At 53.7% G+C, this 19,932-nt stretch overlaps 1 protein-coding gene across 9 annotated transcripts; it reads left to right on the forward strand.

Moving 5' to 3' along the window:
* The first annotated feature begins 1,265 nt into the window (after window positions 1-1,265).
* On the forward strand, window positions 1,266-18,085 carry ST6GALNAC6 (ST6 N-acetylgalactosaminide alpha-2,6-sialyltransferase 6). 9 transcript variants are annotated; one of them, XM_004005616.5, is made up of 7 exons: window positions 1,266-1,367; window positions 6,131-6,185; window positions 7,777-7,864; window positions 9,827-10,006; window positions 12,682-13,088; window positions 15,849-15,956; window positions 16,735-18,085. In XM_004005616.5, exons 2-7 carry the CDS (start codon window positions 6,160-6,162, stop codon window positions 16,922-16,924), a joined length of 999 nt encoding a protein of 332 aa, XP_004005665.1. In that variant the 5' UTR covers window positions 1,266-1,367; window positions 6,131-6,159; the 3' UTR covers window positions 16,925-18,085. The 9 variants fall into 9 exon arrangements, with proteins under 9 accessions (XP_004005665.1, XP_012017718.1, XP_042101595.1 ...); XM_027966409.3 differs by lacking the exon at window positions 1,266-1,367 and adding an exon at window positions 4,884-4,968; XM_012162328.4 differs by lacking the exon at window positions 6,131-6,185.
* The last annotated feature ends 1,847 nt before the right edge of the window (window positions 18,086-19,932 follow it).

The raw sequence follows: 19,932 nt of genomic DNA on the forward strand, positions 1-19,932 counted from the left end.
CTGGGGTGGGGTTAGAGTTAACCCAGTGCACAGATGACACGAAGCCACCAGGTTGAGCCAGGATGCAATCCCAGGTCTGAGAGCAGCAGCTGAGTGTCTGGGCCCCTTGCACCCGGTGGTTGGAAAAAGGGCTTCACTCCCCCTCCCTTCTTCCTAACTTCCTCCCTTTTCCCCATTTCTGGAGACCAGGAGACTAATGGTGGGCCAGGACCCCAAGGTCTCAGCTGGGATCGAGCCCTTGGGTTCCAGCTTGCAGCTCCAGGGCTCAGCCAGTTGATTGACGGGCGACCTGTGCAGTTACCTCGGGCACCAGGCTCAGCTTAATGTTCTGCAGTTTCCACGTGACACTCTTTTAATTAACAAGGGGCTACACCTTTTCATTTGGCACTGGACCTACCAATCACGTGTAGCTGGAATGTTCCCCTCCCACGCCCATCCTTGTCAGGAGAGGCTGGAGACCTGGCATTTGGCCCACAGCCCCCTGTGCCCTGCCTCCTCTTACCCAGTTTCCGGCGGCCCCAGAAGTCTCTGCAGGCGTGGGAGGAGAGCCCTGAGATGGGGAGGCAGGGAGCCACTCTGTGGGAGGCAGCAGGCTGGCGGCCAAGCCACAACTGCTGGCCTGGCAGTGGCGAGTGTTTCTAAGCTGGTGTTGGGCAGAGGTAAGGGGCAATGTGACCTCGCAGCTGGTGGCAGGGCTGCGGGGAGGTTGGGGGGAGGTTGGTGGGGGAACTTACAGGCTCAGAGAGAGGACTCGAGTCAGACTTGGCTTCATTCTGGCTCTACTTCCTGCTGCAGGACCCTGATAAGTTAGTGCCTCCCTCCTGGCCTCAGTTTCCTCACTTGTAAAAGGCATAGGGGTAGGCGCAGGGAGTAGTCATACAACGCACAGGAGAGAGATGGCACCCATGAAGTGGGGTGCCATCACTTTCAGTGGGGTCTCTGTTCACCCAGCCCTGCCTGCCCTGGTGGTAAGGGATGGGCAGGAAGACCTCCCACCGCCATCAGCTGTGTCTGCTCATAGCATCACCCTTGGTCTCCCAGGCCCAGGGTCTGCTGGGTTTGATTGGATTACAACTCCAGCCCGTCCCAGGAGGTTGCCTCCCCATCCTGTTCCATTACTTGGGAAAGGCAGGCCCAACCCTTGGTGTCCAGTGTACAGAGGCACCTCTGTCTTGGCCCTGCCCTTGGGTGGGTTGGAGGTTTATTGCTTTGTTGACCCAGATGTCTTTCTGGAGTGGTAACCTGGCAGCCGCAATCCACCAGCCACTTCCTCCAGGCACACGAAGATGACTGGAGGTTGGATGGGGGCCTGCTGACGTTCTCTGGACCCCCTTCTCTGCCACTGCAGTTCCTGCAGCTTCCTGGAGGTGAGTCGGGGGGAGTGGGAGCCTGGGGGATGTGGTGGGGTCACCTTGGTGGGCAGCCACTCTGGGCCCCTGTTTTTACGTCACACCCAGGCTCTTTGGTCTCCTCTGTGGGCCTGTTGGGGACCCACTGCTTCCTCCTAGAAACCAAGGGAAGCTGGGTGAGTCTCATAGCCTGGAGGTATCTCACGTAGCCTCTTCTCGGAAGGAACTTGGGGCCAGGCAGAAACGCACACATTTAGCCCAGGTGAGGAAAGGAGCCTGGGTTCTTCTAGGTGCTGGTGGGCACCCGGGTCCAGTGTCATCTGGGCTAGTCTGATGGCTCCAGCCTCTGTCTGCAAATGACCAGGGACTTCTTAGTTCCAGACCCACTGCCCAGAGGCCTGTGAAGGCTTTTTCCAGTATCCCATGGTGGGGAAAAAAATCCTAACAGTGCAAAGATTGCTAAGGGGTGAGAAGGGCCTGACGGTGACGTGCAACCAGGACCCCCACCCTGGGGCAGGAAGGGCTGAAGCAGAAGCTACTGCCATCAGACTGGTAGGGGCGGGGGGATGATTCCAGAGGGCATGGGCTGCCCAGCTGTGGGCAGGGTCAGGGAGTAGCACCAGGACTGGCCACAGCTTCTCAGACATGAAGGTCCTGGCACGTGTGTGGAGCAGGCTTGGGGCTTTGGCGGCAGAAATGCTGTCAGTCATGTTCAACTCTTTGCAACCCATGGACTGCAGCCCGCCAAACTCCTCTGTCCGTGGGATTTCCCAGGCAAGAATACTGCAGTGGGTTGCTATTTCCTTCTCCAAGGGATCTTCCTGACCCAGGGATCAAACCTGCATCTCCTGCGTTGCCAGCAAATTCCTTACAGCTGAGCCACTGGGGAAACCCTTGTGGGCCGAAAGGCTTGTGACCGTGTAGCGTCCAGGCCTGGGGCAATCCCAGCTGGAACACCTGTGTACTCTCGGAGCCTCACTTTCTCACTCGGGAAGCGGGAGTAACAGCAGTGTCCACGTTATAGATTGTGCTAAGGATTCAGCGAGGTATGTTCTCATAGTCCTTGTTATTAATAGCACAGGAGAAACCTCTGACCCACAGGGAACTGTGTAGGCTTCCGTGTCCTTCTTGTTATTATTGAAGTGGTTGTTACTCTTGGGGGCTCTGGAAAGGGAAGCTAGCCCTAGAGCAGAGCCTCTTGGACTAAGCCTGGCCCCAGGGACACAGCAGGCCTGACGGGGGAGCTCCAGCCCCGGATTTGGTCCTGGAGCTGGGCTGCAGCACCCTTGTATTTCCAGAGTCCGGGTCATTGGCCAGGGCTGGGAGAAGGGCTGGGGACCAGATGTCTCCACCCCGGCCTCTAACCTGCCCATGACCTCAAGCAAGAGATTCCCTTCTGTGAGCTCCCAGCAGTCCTGGTCATCAGGTGCCCTGCCCCCTGCTCCGTGGTTTTCTGGCCAGCAGGGCAGGTCAGGCGCCTGAGGAGGGCTGGGGTGAGGGTGGGGCCGAGGCTCAGGAAGCGGATGGAGCAGGACACCAGAGGGGCAGGAAGCCTTGCCTGTGCCCACAGCCATTTGTACTGCCCCCAGTGCCTGGAGGGCAGTGTCTCTACAACCTGGAGGCTGGACCTTGGGGCCCCACTAGCTTGTTTTAATTAAAAACAAGTTAAAAGTGGTATTAATGTCCTAAATTAGTCCAATGCATACCACTTGGAAGTTTATAAAGCAAAAGATGAAAATAGCACCCAGTCCATTCTCCCCACATCCACTCTCCCCACATCCACTCTCCAGGGGAAACTACTGCCTGTAGTCCCTTTATGGATTCTTCCCGAAGCAGTTTGTGTGCGCTTACAAACCCACGTGCATATACAGTTGATAAAAAAACTGCACTATATATGCAGTTCATTTTTTATATTCAAAATAAAATAAAAAAAACACTATGTGACCGTTATCTGAAAAAAATGTTGAAAATACAGCGAAGCCAAAAGAAGACAGCAGCCCATAATTTTATCATTCCAGAAATAACCACTATTGACCCTTCAATCACTGTGATAGACAAAAACATTTATTTTCATTTATATTCTTTTTTTTCACCTTTTAAAATACACCTGAATGACGGCATGAGTTATACTTGTGAATAATAAAACAATATAATGAACTTCTTGAATTCATATCCCACTTAGAGACCAGAACTTTGATACTATAACTTGCACACCCCTGCCTTTTTTCCCTTCTCCCACACCCATCTCCCAACACACAAGACTGCTGTGTTCTTGATTTTTGCTTTTAAAACTTTAATCACTCTGATAGGCAAAGCTATCGCCTGTCCTATGAGAGGTGGCCTACTGCCTGCTGTGCGCTTAAACAGTATATTGTGCAGTTCCATTTGTCTTCCAGAACTTGGCTTTTTCACTCCTGTCTGTAAGATCCATCCATGTCATTTCCTCCTGCTATACAGTATTTCACCATATGAATGTATCGTAATGTAAAAAGATTCCATTCTCCTTGATAGCTATATGAATTATTTCCAGTTTGGTTTCAAGCATTGCTGCTCTGAACTTCATTACCTGCATTTGCAAGACTTTCTCCAGGATATATATCTAGGTGGTGGTAGTTTAGTCGCTCAGTCATGTCCAACTCTTGCGACCCCATGGACTGTAGCCTGTCAGGTTCCTCTGTCCATGGGATTCTCCAGGCAAGAACACTGGAGTGGGTTGCCATTTCCTTCTCCAATATATCTAGGAGCAGGATGCAAAAATTTCCAACTTCGTTTTCCAAAGTAGTATAGAGATGCCTTTTTAACACTTGCTTTCTTCACTTATGACATATTCCCGTGAACATCCTGGACATCTCTTCCTGTCGGTGTATATTGATCTGAATCATTCATTTAGCAGGGCTGTGCCTTTGTTCATTTAACCAGGCGTCCAGCCTTCTTATTTTTCACTATCACAGAAAATGATGTAATGAATACCATGATAATTATAAGAAGTAATGTAACGTTTTTTAATCCTTACAACACCGCCGGAGGTTGTTCGCCCCATTTTTCGAAAGCAGGGGAAGCGGCAAGTCGAGTGCCAAGGCCACACAGCTAGCAGCTGGCAGAGCTGAACTTGCACAGTGGACCCCTGCGTTCACCCAGGGTGATTACTGGGTGCAGGGCTCTGGAGGCCCGAGGTAGGGATGCCCAGGGAGAAACTCAATTGATTCCAAGGGCAGGGTGGTCTGTGACTCAGTTGCCCCATCCCGGCCGTGGGGACAGTAAAGTGAAGCGGGTGTGGGTCTGACCCACAGAAGAGGTTCTTCGGAAGGCTGTTACTATCCTTGTCGTTACAGGCTGCCTAGAGGCGTGAGCAAGGAGCCCGGGTGCCCTGTGCGGGGGTCGCCTGCCCCTCACCCATCCCCATCTGCACCGCCCCGGGGCGGAGCCACCCGCGGCCCCTCGAGGCTCCGCCCGCCTCCCAGGCCTGGGCCGGAGTTCGGGGAGCGGCGGCGCTAGGACCCGGCGGGCCGGGGCTGCGGCGGGGCCTGGGCGGCCAGAGCATCGCGGACCCCGGCTCTCGGCTCCCGGCGCCATGTGAGGGGGCTCGGGGGCCGCGGGGAGCCAGCGCTCCCCGGGGGAGGTGAGCAGGCCCCGCGCGGGGGCGGGCTGCGGGAGGGGGCGCCGCCTGCACCCCTGGTGGGGGTGGGGGTGGGGGTGGGAGCCACTGGTGATGGAGATTGATGCGGGGGCCACCCGGGGCTCCCCTAGACCCACTCTCTCTTGGCAATCGCGCCTGAAGATCCCGGTCCTCGCGCCCAAGGGCTGTCGCAGGGTTCGCGGGGCCTCCCGCTGCTGACACCCCATTCGAGCTCGGGGACCCTGCCGCCGTCCTACCTGCCTCCCTTCTTCCCAGCTGAGGCTAGAGCTCCTTACCCGCCGGAGTGCTGGAGTTCGTGGGGTGGGGGGATCAGCGCAAGCGGGATGCAGAGAACTCGTCGCCCCCTACCAGATGCACCCACCGTTTCGGAGTCCCCTATTTGGAATTAGGAGCCCCCTCCCCCTTCTCCCCGGAGCTCTCCTCCCACGCGACTCGTGGGGGCGTCCCGACCGTGTAGGAGGAATCCTCGAGCTGGGCAAGGCGAAACCCCCAAACAGAGGGCAGGGTGTGGCCCCCAGCCTTAGCCCACGGTTTCCGCCTTCTGACCGGGCCTCCTCAGGGCTGAGTCCACGCTCCTGGCTTAGGGCTGTGGACAGCCACCTCCCTGGCTGAGGAAGTGGCTCCCCAGCAGGCCTGCTATCCCTGCTGAATCAGGTGCTGGGAATGCGCCCGGTGGCCTCTGGTCAGTACCAGCCCTGGGGGATCCTTGAGAGAGATTCCGTCAGGCTCAGCCCCAGGTTGCTGCCTGGAAACAAGCCTGGAAATAAGACTTCCCAGCAAATTCTGAACAGCTCTGCAAGGCACTTGCCTCTGTGAACCTCAGTCTCCTCATCTGTGAAATGGGGATGAGAGCCCCTACCATGTACAATTGCCAGGAAGATTCAGTGAGTGGGTGGTGCTTAGCAAGGACTCAGCATTTATTGATATTAGAGGGAAGTTGCTGGGCCAGGTGTCAGAGGAGGCCTTGGGGAGAATTGTTTGGCAAGCTCCTGAAGAGGCAGGCCTTGAACAATGAATAACCACAAAACTAACAGCTGCTGGCCCCGACCAAGCACTTTCAAATCCCTGTGCTTCCCTTGCCACATCTGCTTGAATCCTTCTAACAATCTTGTGAGTTACCTACTCTTATCATTCCATTTCACAGATGAGGAAACTGAGGCTCAGAGAGGTCACATGGCTTGCCCGAGGCCACTCAGCCAGTAAGTGGAGGAACCTGGATTTGCAGTTGAACCTGAGATGCTGTACTGACCATGGCCTTCTCAGAGCAGGACTGTGACGGGGGCTGACCAAGGGGACAGTTGTCCTGGCTGAGGGCACTGCTCAGGCAAAGGTGGGAAAGTCGGGGGGCGGGTCTGGGAACAGGAGTGTTCTAGGGTGTCTGGAGCTTGGGGCATCCGAAGGAAAGCGTAGTGAGAGGGGAGGCTCAGCTCAAAGAAGCAGCTGGAATGCTAGAGGCCTCCTGGATAACTTTTGCATTAGTGGGCTGCGAGTCTAACAACAAGCCGCTCTTCCCTTCCGTTGAACCTCAGTCTCCTGATCTGTGCATCCGGCGGGACTGGACCCGGTGAGAGTCCCCATGAGAGTCCTAACTGGTGGCTTTGAAGGCCGGGTGCGGTGAAACCTGAAACAAGGCTTGGGAGGAGGGGGCGCCTGCAGAGAGAAGGCGGGGTTGGGTGGTGGGCGGAGTTAGGACCCAACCAGTCAAGAGCTGAGTGGGGACACCTCCTTTGGCCTGGCTCTGCCTGGTGGTGGTGTAGGAGTAAACAGCTGCTAGGTCAGGGGGCGGAGATAGTGGCGGGAGCCGGGAGGCCCCTGGAGGGAAGCTTCGACCGAGCTGGGGAGCCCCTGGGCCCCAGTTTCTTTCTTTGCGCACTCACTTTCCGTGTCTTCTGGCCTAATCTGCTGGAGGTGGCTGGACACAAGTACTGACTCTCTTTTGAAAGGTGGGGAAATTGAAAACTGCAGAGAAGCTGCGTCCTGCGAAGATGGGGGCGGGGTGGGGGGCGTCTGTTGGAGAGTGAGGAGCAGAGTGTGTACGGTTCCCTGAGACCCTCTCCCCTCTCATCAGGGTGGAGCTGTGATTATGGCCATTGGATAGATGAGTCTGAACCCTTAACCCCCAAGATCTTACGTAATAAGGAACAAAGTCAAAACCAAGGGAAAACAAGTTCAGAATGGAATCACCTAGTGGACCTCCTGCACATCTCCAGGGCCCTGGAGGCACAGCCGAGAATGGGAGTGAGGCCCCGGGCCAGCTGTGCCATCAGAGCTCTCAGCTGGAAGGTGGCCTGCAGGGGGACATTCCTGGCCCACCCCAGGTGGGAGGATGAGTGGGCATGAACAGGGTTGTGCAGAGTGTTCCAGTTGGAGGGGCCAGTTTATGCAAGACCTGGAAGGGTGTGAGTGTTGAGGAGTTTGGGGACCTACGAGGAATGTTGCTTTATTCCCAGCTTCGGGACCATAAGGCAAGGTTTAGAGTAGAGGTATGAATGGGCTCCTGCTAGGTGAGGAGCAGCACTCCCCCACCCCAGCAGGGAAGCCAGCCTTTGGCCTGCAAGCTGCCTTTGGCCCAGAGTGGGAGAGAGAACGGCAGGGAGAGAGGCAGGGCTCTGCCACCACCTGGCTGTATGACTTCTGACCAGTTCCTGCCCTTTCTCGGCCTCGGTGTCTCCATCTGGAAAATGGGTACAGCCCTGAGCCTTGGCGTCATGGGTGGATAGGAGAGCTGGTGGGAGTGGGGAGAGTGTCTCTTAGGACCAGCTGGACCATAATCCTTTCTGTGGCTTGCAGGTGTGACCATACACCCCTACCTGGGCCACCTGCAGGACACTGGCCCCTGCCCCTCAGCAGACACCGGAGAGAGATGAAGAGCAACAAAGTAAGTTACCTTTTGTTATTTATCCCCATCTCTTTATTTCTTGTCCCCATCTCAGCTTCTTATTTCCCTTCGTGAAATGGTCGCCTTCGGATCTGCCTCATACCCAGTCTCTCTTCCCTGCTGAAAAGCTCCTGATGCGTGGGAGACCCTGGTGCAAGCCTTGCTGTAGCCACTGACCTGTGTGGGCTCGGCAAGTTCCTGCCTCTCTCTGGGCCCAGGTCCACTTCTGTCCTCCTAGGCCTGACTGGTCCATCTGTGGTCAAGGATTAGCTGAGAAGGTGACTGGAGTTCTGTGTAGGGGGTAGGGGTGGGGAGAGAAGGTGAATGGGAGTCTGGGAGAGGGGACAGCGGTCAGAGTCAAAAGTGACATAATGTTGTGAGCATCACTCCAAGGGTGCCAGAGTTCCCCATCATCCATTCATTTATGGTTTCCTGAGTGCCTATTGTGTGCCTGGCCCTGTACACCCCTTTCCTAGGATCCACTGAGCTGCAGCTTTAGCAGAGCCTGGGGGTTGGGATTGAGGTGATGTGGGTGTGTCTGGGTACAATCCGGAAAGAAAAACCATACTGATTTGAACAGAGCAAATTTAATGTAAAGAATTGTTAACTATAATTGGGCATTGGAGTAACAAAGGATTCAAACTCTACAAATACAAGAATAGCAGGTGTAAGGAGCAGTCACCAGGAATTTTCTAATGGTCCAGTGGTTAGGAATTGGTACTTTTACTGTTGGGGACAAGGTTTGATCCCTGATCAGGGAACTAAGAGCCTGCAAGCCTTGTGATGTGGCCAAAAAAATAAAAAGGAGCTGCCCCCACAGTCAGAGCTGAGACTCAGGCCTTACTGGCCTGGAGACGGCAAGAGCTACGGCTCACTGGGTGGCAAAGAGCTCACGGTGACGCTGTGCCATGGAAGTTGTCATAAATCCACCTGCTAGGCTACAGAGAAGGCTGGTCACAGGAGGTAACTCCCAAGAGGCACTTCAAGCATCAGGCAGAACTGTTCCAGGAAGGAGAAGCTTCATTTTTGTGGGTGTTGCCAGTGGTTGAGTGTGCCACATGAGCTCAGCTCCGAGAAGCTGTGGTCACAGTAGGAGTCAGGGGCACGCTGCTCCAAAACTGGAGGGTGGATGCTGGAGGAAGCTGCTGACCCCTGGGAGAAGCCATGTGCCCTGGAGGAGCAAGTGCCCAGAACCAGGCTTAAAGCCCCCAGAACCTGGCAGCAAACTTCCTTCCTCCTGAAATCTATCTCTAGCACCCTCTACTAACAAAGTTTGCTAGCAAGAAAAGCTTGTAAGGGGCCCAGATCCATTTTCACAGAGCAGGCAAAAAAGAGTAAAACCTGGTACTGAGAAGCGATACTTCAATAACCGCCTAGGGGGCTTAGCACAAAGAGTCAGGACTCCGGGGCCTCACCTAGCCTTGCAGACCCTGGGCCGATAAGTCCCAGTGGATGCTTCAGAGATCACTTTCCTGCCTTCTGCCACAAGTTGGTGTACTGACTACCCACGCATCCTGATTCCTGACCACAACCTTTCCCTTCAGGTTTAAATGAATGATGAACATTTATGGAGACTGTTTGGGGACAACCTGGACCCTCTCATTTGAAAGTCCCACCTGTCTCCAAGCATCCTTCCCGCTGCAGCTGGAGGGATCCTTGCAACCCCCATATCCAATCTGATCCAGCCACCCTTCTGTGCTCTGGCCTCCACCCTGGGAACTGAGATATGGTGGGGATCAAGGCTGACTCAGTCCCAGCCTTCAGAACTTATGGTTTCATCAAGGGGGATCTGAATGCAGTGGGATTGGTCCTGTGATAGCTGGTGCTCAGGGAGCTGGAGGAGGCCTTCCTGGGGGAGGTGGTACCTGAACTGGTGGAATAAAGAACAGGAATTAGCAGGCATGGTAGGTGGTGAGGACTGTGCCGGACGGCTGGGCCCTCACTGGCCTCTCCCCTCTCCAGGAGCAGCGGTCGGCAGTGTTCGTGATCCTCTTTGCCCTCATCACCATCCTCATCCTCTACAGCTCCAACAGTGCCAATGAGGTCTTTCACTATGGCTCCCTGCGGGGCCGGACACGCCGGCCTGTCAACCTCAGGAAGTGGAGCATCACTGACGGATACATCCCCATTCTTGGCAACAAGGTAGGGCAGCCGCTCTGGGAAACTCCCTGGGAGCTGCCTGGAGACTGCCCTTCCCCACTGCCCACCATCACTGCTCCTACCTTCTCCTCCTCCTCCTCTTCTCTCTACTTCCTCCATCCCTCCTAAAGAAAAGGCTGGACCCCAGGAGTCCGGTGCCTTCAGCCCCTTGTTTGTGATGTGACCTCTGACAAGCAGCCTGTCCTCTGGACCTCAGTTTTCTCCAGGGTTCCACCCTCAGTGCTGCCGCTGCTGCTGCTAAGTCACTTCAGTAGTGTCCGACTCTGTGTGACCCCGTAGACAGCAGCCCACCAGGCTCCCCCATCCCTGGGATTCTCCAGGCAAGAACACCAGAGTGGGTTGCCATTTCCTTCTCCAATGCATGAAAGTGAAAAGTGAAAGTGAAGTCACTCAGTCGTGTCCGACTCTTGGCGACCCCATGGACTGTAGCCTACCAGGCTCCTTCAATAGCCTGTAATATCCTGAATCAGAATCCCTTTGGAAAGGTCTGTCTGGTTTTCAGATCTTGGTCTCTGCAGGGGAGTCTACATAGGATTTGGGAGTAGGACTCTAGGGTACTTGACAACACAAAAGCAATAGTAAGAACGTCTGCCAGTGGTCAATTGCCCACTGTGTGCTGGGCACTGTGATCAGCAGTAATCCTCATACCAGCGCTATGAGTTTAGCATTATCTCCCTTGGTGAGATGGGAAAATTGAGGCTCAGAGAGGCAAAGTTACTTGCCCAAGGCAACACAGCAAGGGAGAGGAGGAGCCCAGGTATTGCCCCAACATCTGATGAGATACAGCTGTGTGGAGAGGCCCAGAGTCTTTCCTGGGGCTTCTGTTTGTCTTGGATAGCCATGAAACTCAGGTTGTATTTCCGGAGCTCACCTTGTAGTCCTCTGAGCCCCAGTATTTTCTTTGGGGTCAGGGAGAAAATTATTGGCCTCCAGCATGGATGCCACCTTCCAGAAGGAGGTCCCCCAGCCCCTGCCTACCTCTCTCTCTTCCCTCACTAACCCTCCTAAATCTCTAGAGGTCTTTGCATATAGAGCCTGGGACCATGAGCTCATCCTCACTGGAAAAAGGCCTATTAGCATGTGTTTAGAGACAGAGGCTCCCCTGGTAGCTCAGCTGATAAGAATCCACCTGCAATGCAGGAGACCCCAGTTCCATTCTTGGATCAGGAAGATCCCCTGGAGAAGGGATAGGTTACCCACTCTAGTATTCTTGGGCTTCCCTGGTAGCTCAGACAGTAAAGAATCTGCCTGCAATGTGGGAGGCCTGGGTTCGATCCCTGGGTTGGGAAGATTCCCTGGAGGAGGGCGTGGCAACTCACACCAGTTTTCTTGCCTGGAGAATCCCATGGACAGAGGAGCCTGGTGGGCTACAGTTCATGGGGTTGAAAAGAGTCAGACACGACTGAGTGACTAAGCACAAGAGACAAATTAAGGGCTTCCCCAATTGCTCAGTGGTAAAAAAAATCTGCAATGCAGGAGACGTGAGTTCAATCCTTGGGTTGGGAAGATTCCCCTGGGGCAGGGTATGGCAACCTGCTCTAGTATTCTTGCCTGGAGAATTCTGTGAACAGAGGAGCCTAGCGGGCTGCAGTCCACAGGGCAGCAAAGAGTTAGACACAGCTGAGCTACTGAGCACGCACACACAACACAAGAGACAGATGAACACCTAACTGAGACTTTCTCTGCCCTAAGGATCCTTGAAAGAGAAACTAAAATGGTAGAATCCCTGGGAAAACATGGACCTGCTTGAGGGTGGGTGATGTGGAAGAGAATGAGACAGAGCTTGGCCAGCAGCTGTTTCCAGCCTGACAGGGGAGGCCAGGATGGTAGAGCTCAGGAAAGCTGGCAAAGGCATCAGTTGAGGTATTAAACATGAGACATGTTGCTGGATCTTGGAGTAAGGCCTCAAGGAAGGCTGCCTGGAGGAGGTGGCACCTGAACTTAGCCTTGAAGGGTGCACAGGAAATCCATGGGCAGAAAATAGGCTTCAGATAGCTTGTGGTTCCAATCTGTTTATTTCACCAATGGGAAAACAGAGGCTCAAAGCAGCTTCCACACCATTTCCTACTGACAAGTTTGTGGGTGATGTGGAAATGTCATGGATACACTGGGGAGGGTGTCTTCTTTGAAGAGCTGGCCTGAGGGTGAAGCTGGGGCTCTATGGCCATGTAGACCTGGGTTCGGATCCTGGCCCTGCACGCCTCTGCTCTGTGCCCTTGGGAACATCCCAGCATGGCTGTCCTGCATGGTTTCTTTTCATCCTTCAGGTGTTAGCTGAGAGAGGCCCCCTCAGATGACTTTTCAGGCATAGCCCTCACTCCTGCCAGTCTTGATCCTCTGCCCCTATTTTATTTCCTTCCCAGCACGTATACCTTACCACCTGGCATTAGTTTATCATTTACTTGTTCACCATCTGTCTCCCCAACTGTGAATTTCTTAAAGGCAGGAGTGGGGTCTCTTGTTTATTGCTCTGTCTCTTGCACTTGGCCATTAGCAAGCTTGCTGTAAATATCTGTTGAATGTTGAATGAATACAGCTCAATTTCCCTGTCTTTAAAATGGGCATCATAATTCCTGCCTCCTGGAGGCCTGGGTGTATGGAGCACAGCATCTGGCACCGAGTGGTCATAACAGTGTTGGCTTTCCTTAACCCTCCAGACGCTGCCCTCCAGGTGCGGCCAGTGTGTGATTGTCACCAGCTCCAGCCACCTGCTGGGCACCAAGCTGGGTCCTGAGATCGAGCGGGCCGAGTGCACAATCCGCATGAACGACGCACCCACTACGGGCTACTCGGCCGATGTGGGCAACAAGACCACCTTCCGCGTGGTGGCCCATTCCAGTGTATTCCATGTGCTGCGGAGGCCTCAGGAGTTTGTCAACCGGACCCCTGAAACTGTGTTCATCTTCTGGGGCCCCCCAAACAAGATGCAGAAGCCCCAGGGCAGCCTGGTGCGCGTCATCCAGCGGGCAGGCCTGGTCTTCCCCAACATGGAGGCCTATGCCATCTCCCTCAGCCGCATGCGCCAGTTTGACGACCTCTTCCGGAGTGAGACAGGCAAGGACAGGTACCAACCTCCTGCCCGCTCCCTCTGGCCAGCCCTGTGCTCCCTCTCAGCGTGCTCCACCTGGAGGGCCTCTTGCTCCCAGCATGCACTGCTCTGAGGGTGTGGTCACTTCCTGCCACCTTTTCTTGGTCAGGTTTCCTAGGGGAGTTCGCTTCATGTCCAGCTCTTAGCTTGTGTCATTTCCAACATGCTCTGCCTGGCCTCATCTCCCTGGGAGGGCTTGCCGTGCTCCCAGAGGACAAGGGCTCCCAGCATGCTCTGCTCTAAGGTAGTGTTGTCACTCCTAGCGTCTTTCTAGGACAGCCCTCCCGTAGCATGCCTCATGGAGCGTGTTGACCATTCCCAGCATGTCTCTTCTGAGGATACATCACCCTTGGTATGTGCTGCTCTGACTGATGTCTCTAGAAAAGCTAGGCCAGTGCCATCCAATAAAAATATCATGCGAGCCACATAGGTCATTTAAAATTTTAAAGTAGCCACGTTTAAAAAGTAAAAAGAAATGGGCGAAATTAAATTCACTTTTATTCAACTTGATATGTCCAACATATAGGTCCTATACATATCTTGTTTGATTTATACCTAAATATTAAAAATTTTTAGAACTATTGTACATAGTATTAGAATTTTGATGGGTTTCCCGTTATTCATTGCTAGCTTATAGAAATATGATTGATTTTTGTGTGTGGACCTTATATCCAGTAATCTTCCTAAACTTACTTATTGGTTCAAGGAGACTTTTGTAGACTCTAGGTTTTCTGTGCAAATGATCATGATGTAACAACATGCATATAAGGACAGTTTTGTTTGTTTCCAATCTGTATGCCTCTTATTTCTTTTCTGTGCATTACCGCATTGCCTAGTGCTTTCAATATAACACTGAGTTGTTTTAGGAGTGGTGAGAGTGGACGGCCTGGCCTTGGTCTCAGTCTTAGGGGAAAACTGCTCAGCCTTTCATCATTGAATATGGTGTTAGTTGTAGGTTTTTGAAGCTATGGGTTGAAGAAGTTAACAGGTTGAGGAAGTTTGCTTCTCTTACTGGTTTGCTGAGATTTTTTTGTTTGTTTGTTTTGGTTCTTGGTGATTTTTTTTTTAAGCCATCCTGTGCTCATTGGAAAAGACTCTGATGCTGGGAGGGATTGGGGGCAGGAGGAAAAGGGGACGACAGAGGATGAGATGGGTGGATGGCATCACTGACTCGATGGACGTGAGTTTGAGTGAACTCCGGGAGTTGATAATGGACAGGGAGGCCTGGTGTGCTGCGATTCATGGGGTCGCAAAGAATCGGACATGACTGAGTGACTGAACTGAATTGAACTGATGCGGCATGCGAGATCTTAGTTCCCCAACAAGGGATGAAATCTGTGCCCCCTGTTTTGGGAGAATGGAGTCTTAACAACTAGACCGCCAGGGAAGTCCTGCTAAAAGCATTTTTTTTTAGTCATTACTGGGTATTGGATTTATCAAATGTTTTTATGCATCAATTGATATCACATGGTTTTTCTTAAGACTATTAATATGATGGATTATATTGATTGATTTTTATATATTGAATTAGTCTTGCATTTCTGGAATAAACTCTGCTTGGTTGTGGATGTCATTCTTTTTATATATTGCTGGATATGATTTGTAATATTTTGTTGAGATTTTTGTATCTGTGTTCATGAGAGATATTGGTCTGTAGTTTATTTGGTACTGTCTTTGCCTCATTTTGGTCTCAGAGCAATGCTGGTCTCAGAAAGTGAATTGGGAAACATTTTCCTTCTATTTTCCGGAAAAGATTATATAGAATTGGTTTTACTTCTTCTTTAAATGTTTGGTAGAATTAGCCAGTGTTTGGTAGAAACTCTTGGCCTGGAGTGTTCTTTTTCAGAAGATTTTTAATTTCTTTGACAGTTATAGGATACTTGAGTTTTGGCAGTTTGTGGTTTCAAGGCATTGGCCCATTTCATCTAAATTATTAAATTCATGTACGTTGCTTTTTACAGTTTTCGTATTATTCTTTTAATGTCTACAAGGCCTATGACGAATCCTCCTTTTTTATTCTTGATATTGGTTAATTTGTGTCTTTTCTCTCTGTCAATCTTGTAGAAGTTTATTTTTTCTTCAACTCTTCAAAGAACCCCCCCCAATCAAATATACCCTAAATATTTTCAGTTCAACAAGTAAACAGTGTCAGAAATTATCAGTGACATATTCTACACTCTTTTTTTCATGCTAAGGAATAAAGTGTGTATTTTACACCGACAGCACATCTTGACCACATGTCAAGTGCTCACGTGTGCGTGCGTGTGGCTGGTGGCTGTTCTGGTGGGCAGCACAGCCTGAGGTTCTTGGTTGCTCACCCCATGCCTTGCTCTGAACTTGTTGCTTGTCACTCCTGGCAGGACCTCCGCTGATTAGTCTCCCCTTTGGAGTTTGCTCCGAGCGTGTGTGCAACTGCTTCCGCCTACCATGCTTTGTGGTCAGGGTCACTCCCAGCCTGCCTGAAGGTGACCAGGCTCCCCAGGAGTTAATTCCCAGCATGTCATGTTCCTGTTCTTCCCCTCAAAGGAGCCCTCCCTCCACCCTTCATCTCCGTTCAGACTTGTCCGCGCTCCCGCAGCAGGGCTGGACAGGGGGTGACTGACACGGAAGGAGAGCCCCAGGAGGGGGCAGAGTGGGAGGAGTTCTGGGAAACTCCGGGTGGGTGGGCCCTTCCTCCCTGCCCGTCCCACCCCCACCCACACGCCCCCCCTCATCATGACACCTCTCTGCCCTCAGGGAAAAGTCCCACTCGTGGTTGAGCACAGGCTGGTTCACCATGGTGATTGCGGTGGAGTTGTGTGACCACGTGCACGTCTACGGCATGGTGCCCCCTGACTACTGCAGGTGAGCACTCCCAGGGCGATGTGCAGCTGTTAGCCTCAGGGTGGAGCGGCGGTCCTGGAGACCTTGGCTGGGGTGCCTTTGAGGGTCTCGATTTTGCAGTATTCAAATTGCTCTGCAGAGATCTAGGCTCTTCAGAGCTACCTCAGGGGCTTCCATCCCAGGCTCAGCCGGAGTCCAGAGTTTATATATTAATAATTATTTTTATTATTACTATATGAAAAGCCCAGTAGGTGACAGCTGTTTTTTTTACTAAGTGCTGACCGTGTGCCAAACATGGCTTTTTATTGTCTCATTTACTCCTTATAGTGACTGTAAGGGATAAGAGGAGGATGTTTTGTGAACGGCCTCGGTTTCCAGGAACAGTAAGGGGTGGGGGCCAGACTTCAGAGCCCATGGTCCTTACCACTATCCCACATTGCCACCCTCTGGGGAAAAGGAAAAGTTTCCACTGCATTAAAAAAAAAAATAAAAATTTGAGGACTTCCCTGGTGGCTCAGTGGTAAAGAATCAGCCTTGCAATGCAAGGCACATGGGGTTCACTCCCTGGTCCGGGAAGAGTCCACATAAGCTCTTTTGCCACAGTAAGACCTGATGCGGCCAAATAGATTAAAAAAAAAAAAAAAGTTTGAGAGTCACACACCTAGTCTCTACTATACCCATTTCACAGATGGGAAACTGAGGCCCAGGGAGGGGGCGGGGATTCTCGGTCAGAGGCTGGGAAGGGCAGGCTCTCACCAGTGCCCACCTTGCCCTTACGGCCCCCTCTGTTCTGCCGCAGCCTGCGGCCCCACCTGCAGCGTATGCCCTACCACTACTATGAGCCCAAGGGGCCAGACGAGTGTGTCACCTACATCCAGAACGAGAACAGCCGCAAGGGCAACCACCACCGCTTCATCACGGAGAAGAGGGTCTTCTCGTCCTGGGCCCAGCTGTACGGAATCACCTTCTCCCACCCCTCCTGGACCTAGGCCACCGCGCCTGTGGGGCTCTCACGAGGGACACGGGAGAAGTGGCTCTCCACCCAGCTGCTCGACCCGGGGCCGTCCCTGGCCAATCAAGGCTGGTCAGGGTGTCTTCTGGCCGGTCAGGCCTTGAAGCGGGCGCAGCCTCCAGCCATCCAGGGCCTGGAGGAATCTCTTGGCCAATCAAGGATTTGGGCTTCTATGTGGTTAATCAGGTGTTGAGGGTATTTTTTGTCCAGTCAGGGTCTGAGCATAGTCAATCAGGGTATTTCTGAGTAATCTGAGGCTAAGGTCATGTCCTTTCCCGTGAGGCCTTGGTTCAGAACCCCAGGATGGACCACAAATCACTTCCTATTGATGGGGATGGTGGGGTCCTGTCCCAGGAAGCCACCTCCTCCCTTTCCAGAGCTAGAGAGAGGTTGAGTGGGGGTAGGGGGCCAGGCTGGGGCTAATTGTAGAGTCTGAGAACCCTCCCACCTCCCCCCACCAACCACCTTGAGTCTGTCCTCCGTTAAGACTGGGCACCTCCAGCCACCGCCCCTTGCTGGGGGGCTCAGCTTCCTGAGGGTCTGGGGTTCCCTTCCTCACCTCCTCCTGGAAACTTGAGGGTATTTTTGTGCAACTTCCTCAGGCTTTAGGGAACTCTGAAAAGAATGGACAAACCTTCAGCTGTTTTCTTAGCCCCTCTGCCCAGCTGCCATTAGCCTGGCTCTTAAAGAGCCAGGCCCGTTTCTGCCATCCAGCCATGAGGTTTTCCACCTGTCGGAGGAGCCTTTGGGGCTGAGAGGAGGGGGGATCCCAGCCCACCTGAGGTTTCCCGAAGCCCCTTCGTTGGCAGCTGCTGGAGTAGTCCAAGGGCCTTCCCCCACCTGGGCCTGGGAAGGCTCTAGAGGCCTGGGAGCTGTCGCCTAAGTTCTGTCATCTCCCTCTACATCAGGCACTTTATTGCTGGGCCTTGGTGGGCTGGATTTACCCCCCAGCTCTTCTGGAGTCTTGAAGGGAAGAGACGGGAGGGCTTCCTGGAGGAGGCTGTGGATTGAGCAGGGTCAGGTGGGGAAGGAGGCCAGCAGTGAGTCATTGCACTTTGGGGCAAGGGGTGGGGGCCGGCGACTACCCTAGACTTGATTTTGTAATGATTTGTACAGAAATAAACGCACCTAAGCTCCAGCCCCGTTTCCCGTGTCTGAGTTCTAGCTCTCCCTCTGGCCTAGTACTTGGGGCCCTCACCTCCCAGGCTGGGAGCCCACACTCCAGCAGAATGGCCAGCTTCTTTGTGAGTCATGCATTTTACAGCCTGGGTGGAGACCTGGTGGCCCTGGGGGCTGGGGGTACACGGCTCCAGAGCCAAGCTCACCTGGCTCTTCCAGTCTGACCTCCCCTGCCTGTGTGACTTAGAGCAAGTCACTCCCCCTCTCAGAACCCCAGCTCCCTCTGGGCTGAAACCAGACGCTACTCTCAAGGAGGTCAGGATCAAGGGAGGCGAGGGGGCCGTGGCAGGTTCAGGGCAGTCAGAGGCCCGCAGCAGGTTCAGGGCAGTGAGGGCTGCACGGCGCTGCAGCTGTGGAGGTGACGCTCTTCCTGAGGATGGTTCCTGCAGAGGTTTGGAGGGGAAGAGCGTCCCACAGGAAGAGAAGGGGGTGGGAGAGGATGACATTTCTGTCCCAGAAGCAGGGGGAATGGGATGGAGGAGGTTGAAGGGGAGAGGCAGGCAGTGAGGTCAGAGGTTGGCTGTAAGCAGGGTGGGGAGGCTGTGGGGGTTGCCCAGGGTAGGGAGCAGGAGTATCCTGTAAGCCTGAACAGGAGGGAGTCAGGCAGGGCTGTAGCCCTGGCCAGGTGTGTGAGCTGTGGATCCCTCCAACCTCAGCAAAAGGGCTTGTTTACTCCAGGTTGGCAGGAGGTAGGGGGTCTGTGACTCTGGGAGATTACAACCTGTTTAGTCAGATAAGATGCCCTTGGGAGCGGAGGCCTAACAAAGGGTGACTGTGAGACAAGGGCAGGTGGCCTGCCGGGGGTGGAAGAGAGTTCTCCTGGGCACCACGCCAGCGGAATGGAGACCACAGAGCTGGCGGGCGGTGAGAATGGCCCCCGCCTCTGGCTCGGTTCACATATATATTCACTCAGTCGGTAGCCACGGGCCATGTGCTATGTTAGGTGTAATTGATGAGGGAGGGGGTGTCAGGAGGGAAGAAGGGCCCAAATAGAAGCCTAGCAGGGGAACCCACAGCCCCGCTCGGTAGGCAGTGAGGCGGCCAAAGAAGGGAGCAGTGGAAGATGAGACCGCTAGGGACGGTGGCAGAAGGCCAAGTGCCAATCCGATGGGCAAAGCCTCCATCCTTCCTGCTTGGAGAGGCCGTCCTTGCTTAGACAGCAGCAGGATGAGGAGGCGGCTGGGAGGCCTGGAGTCCGGGCCCGGGGTGACCAGACAGTAATGATGGTGGTGGCGGGTATATCCGAGGGTCGGGACTCCTGGCAAAGTCATTACGTGGGGGGAGCCTAGGGATCTGCCTGGGAAGGGGGTATGGGGACGTGACACACTTCCAGCCCCACGTAAAGGCTGCTGGGAATCAGGGTCCAGGCAGAGGTTTCGGGGGGTGCTGGGGACAGGACTTCTTCCAGAATGCTGTGGGTCTCCTGTCTCCCTACCAGTGGCACAAAAGGGATGCCAGCAGGAGGGAGTCAAGAGGGGTTGGTTGCTAGGGGGGGACCCTGGGATAGCCCAGTTCAGAATCAGCAAGTAGGACTTTGATGGAAGATGTTGAGAGCAAGAGGCCTGGGGTCTAGTCCTCAACCGCCCAGTGCTCTTACCTCCTCAGAACAGACCCAACCGAGACAGGGCCACTCTTGGCCAAACTTAGCTTCCTGAAGCCACCTCATTATGGCCGGCTTTGCTCTGAAACCTTCATTGGCTTCCCGCTGTGGTCAGGACCAAGTCCACCCCCAAGTTGGGGATTCAGGGCCCTCCTGTGAACCCTTCTACCCGGGTACCCCTGTGAGGTGCCCATACCCCTCACCCC

The sequence above is a fragment of the Ovis aries genome, chromosome 3 (assembly GCF_016772045.2).
Source record: "Ovis aries strain OAR_USU_Benz2616 breed Rambouillet chromosome 3, ARS-UI_Ramb_v3.0, whole genome shotgun sequence".
In the NCBI taxonomy this organism is placed as follows: Eukaryota; Metazoa; Chordata; class Mammalia; order Artiodactyla; family Bovidae; genus Ovis; species Ovis aries.

Coding starts and splice junctions, on each gene's coding strand:
- ST6GALNAC6 (XM_042245659.1), top strand. CDS start 6,432: ATGCTAGAGGCCTCCTGGATAACTTTTGCATTAGTGGGCTGCGAGTCT. Junction 7,865..9,826: donor GAGAGATGAAGAGCAACAAA/GTAAGTTACCTT, acceptor TCCCCTCTCCAG/GAGCAGCGGTCGGCAGTGTT. Junction 15,957..16,734: donor GTGCCCCCTGACTACTGCAG/GTGAGCACTCCC, acceptor GTTCTGCCGCAG/CCTGCGGCCCCACCTGCAGC.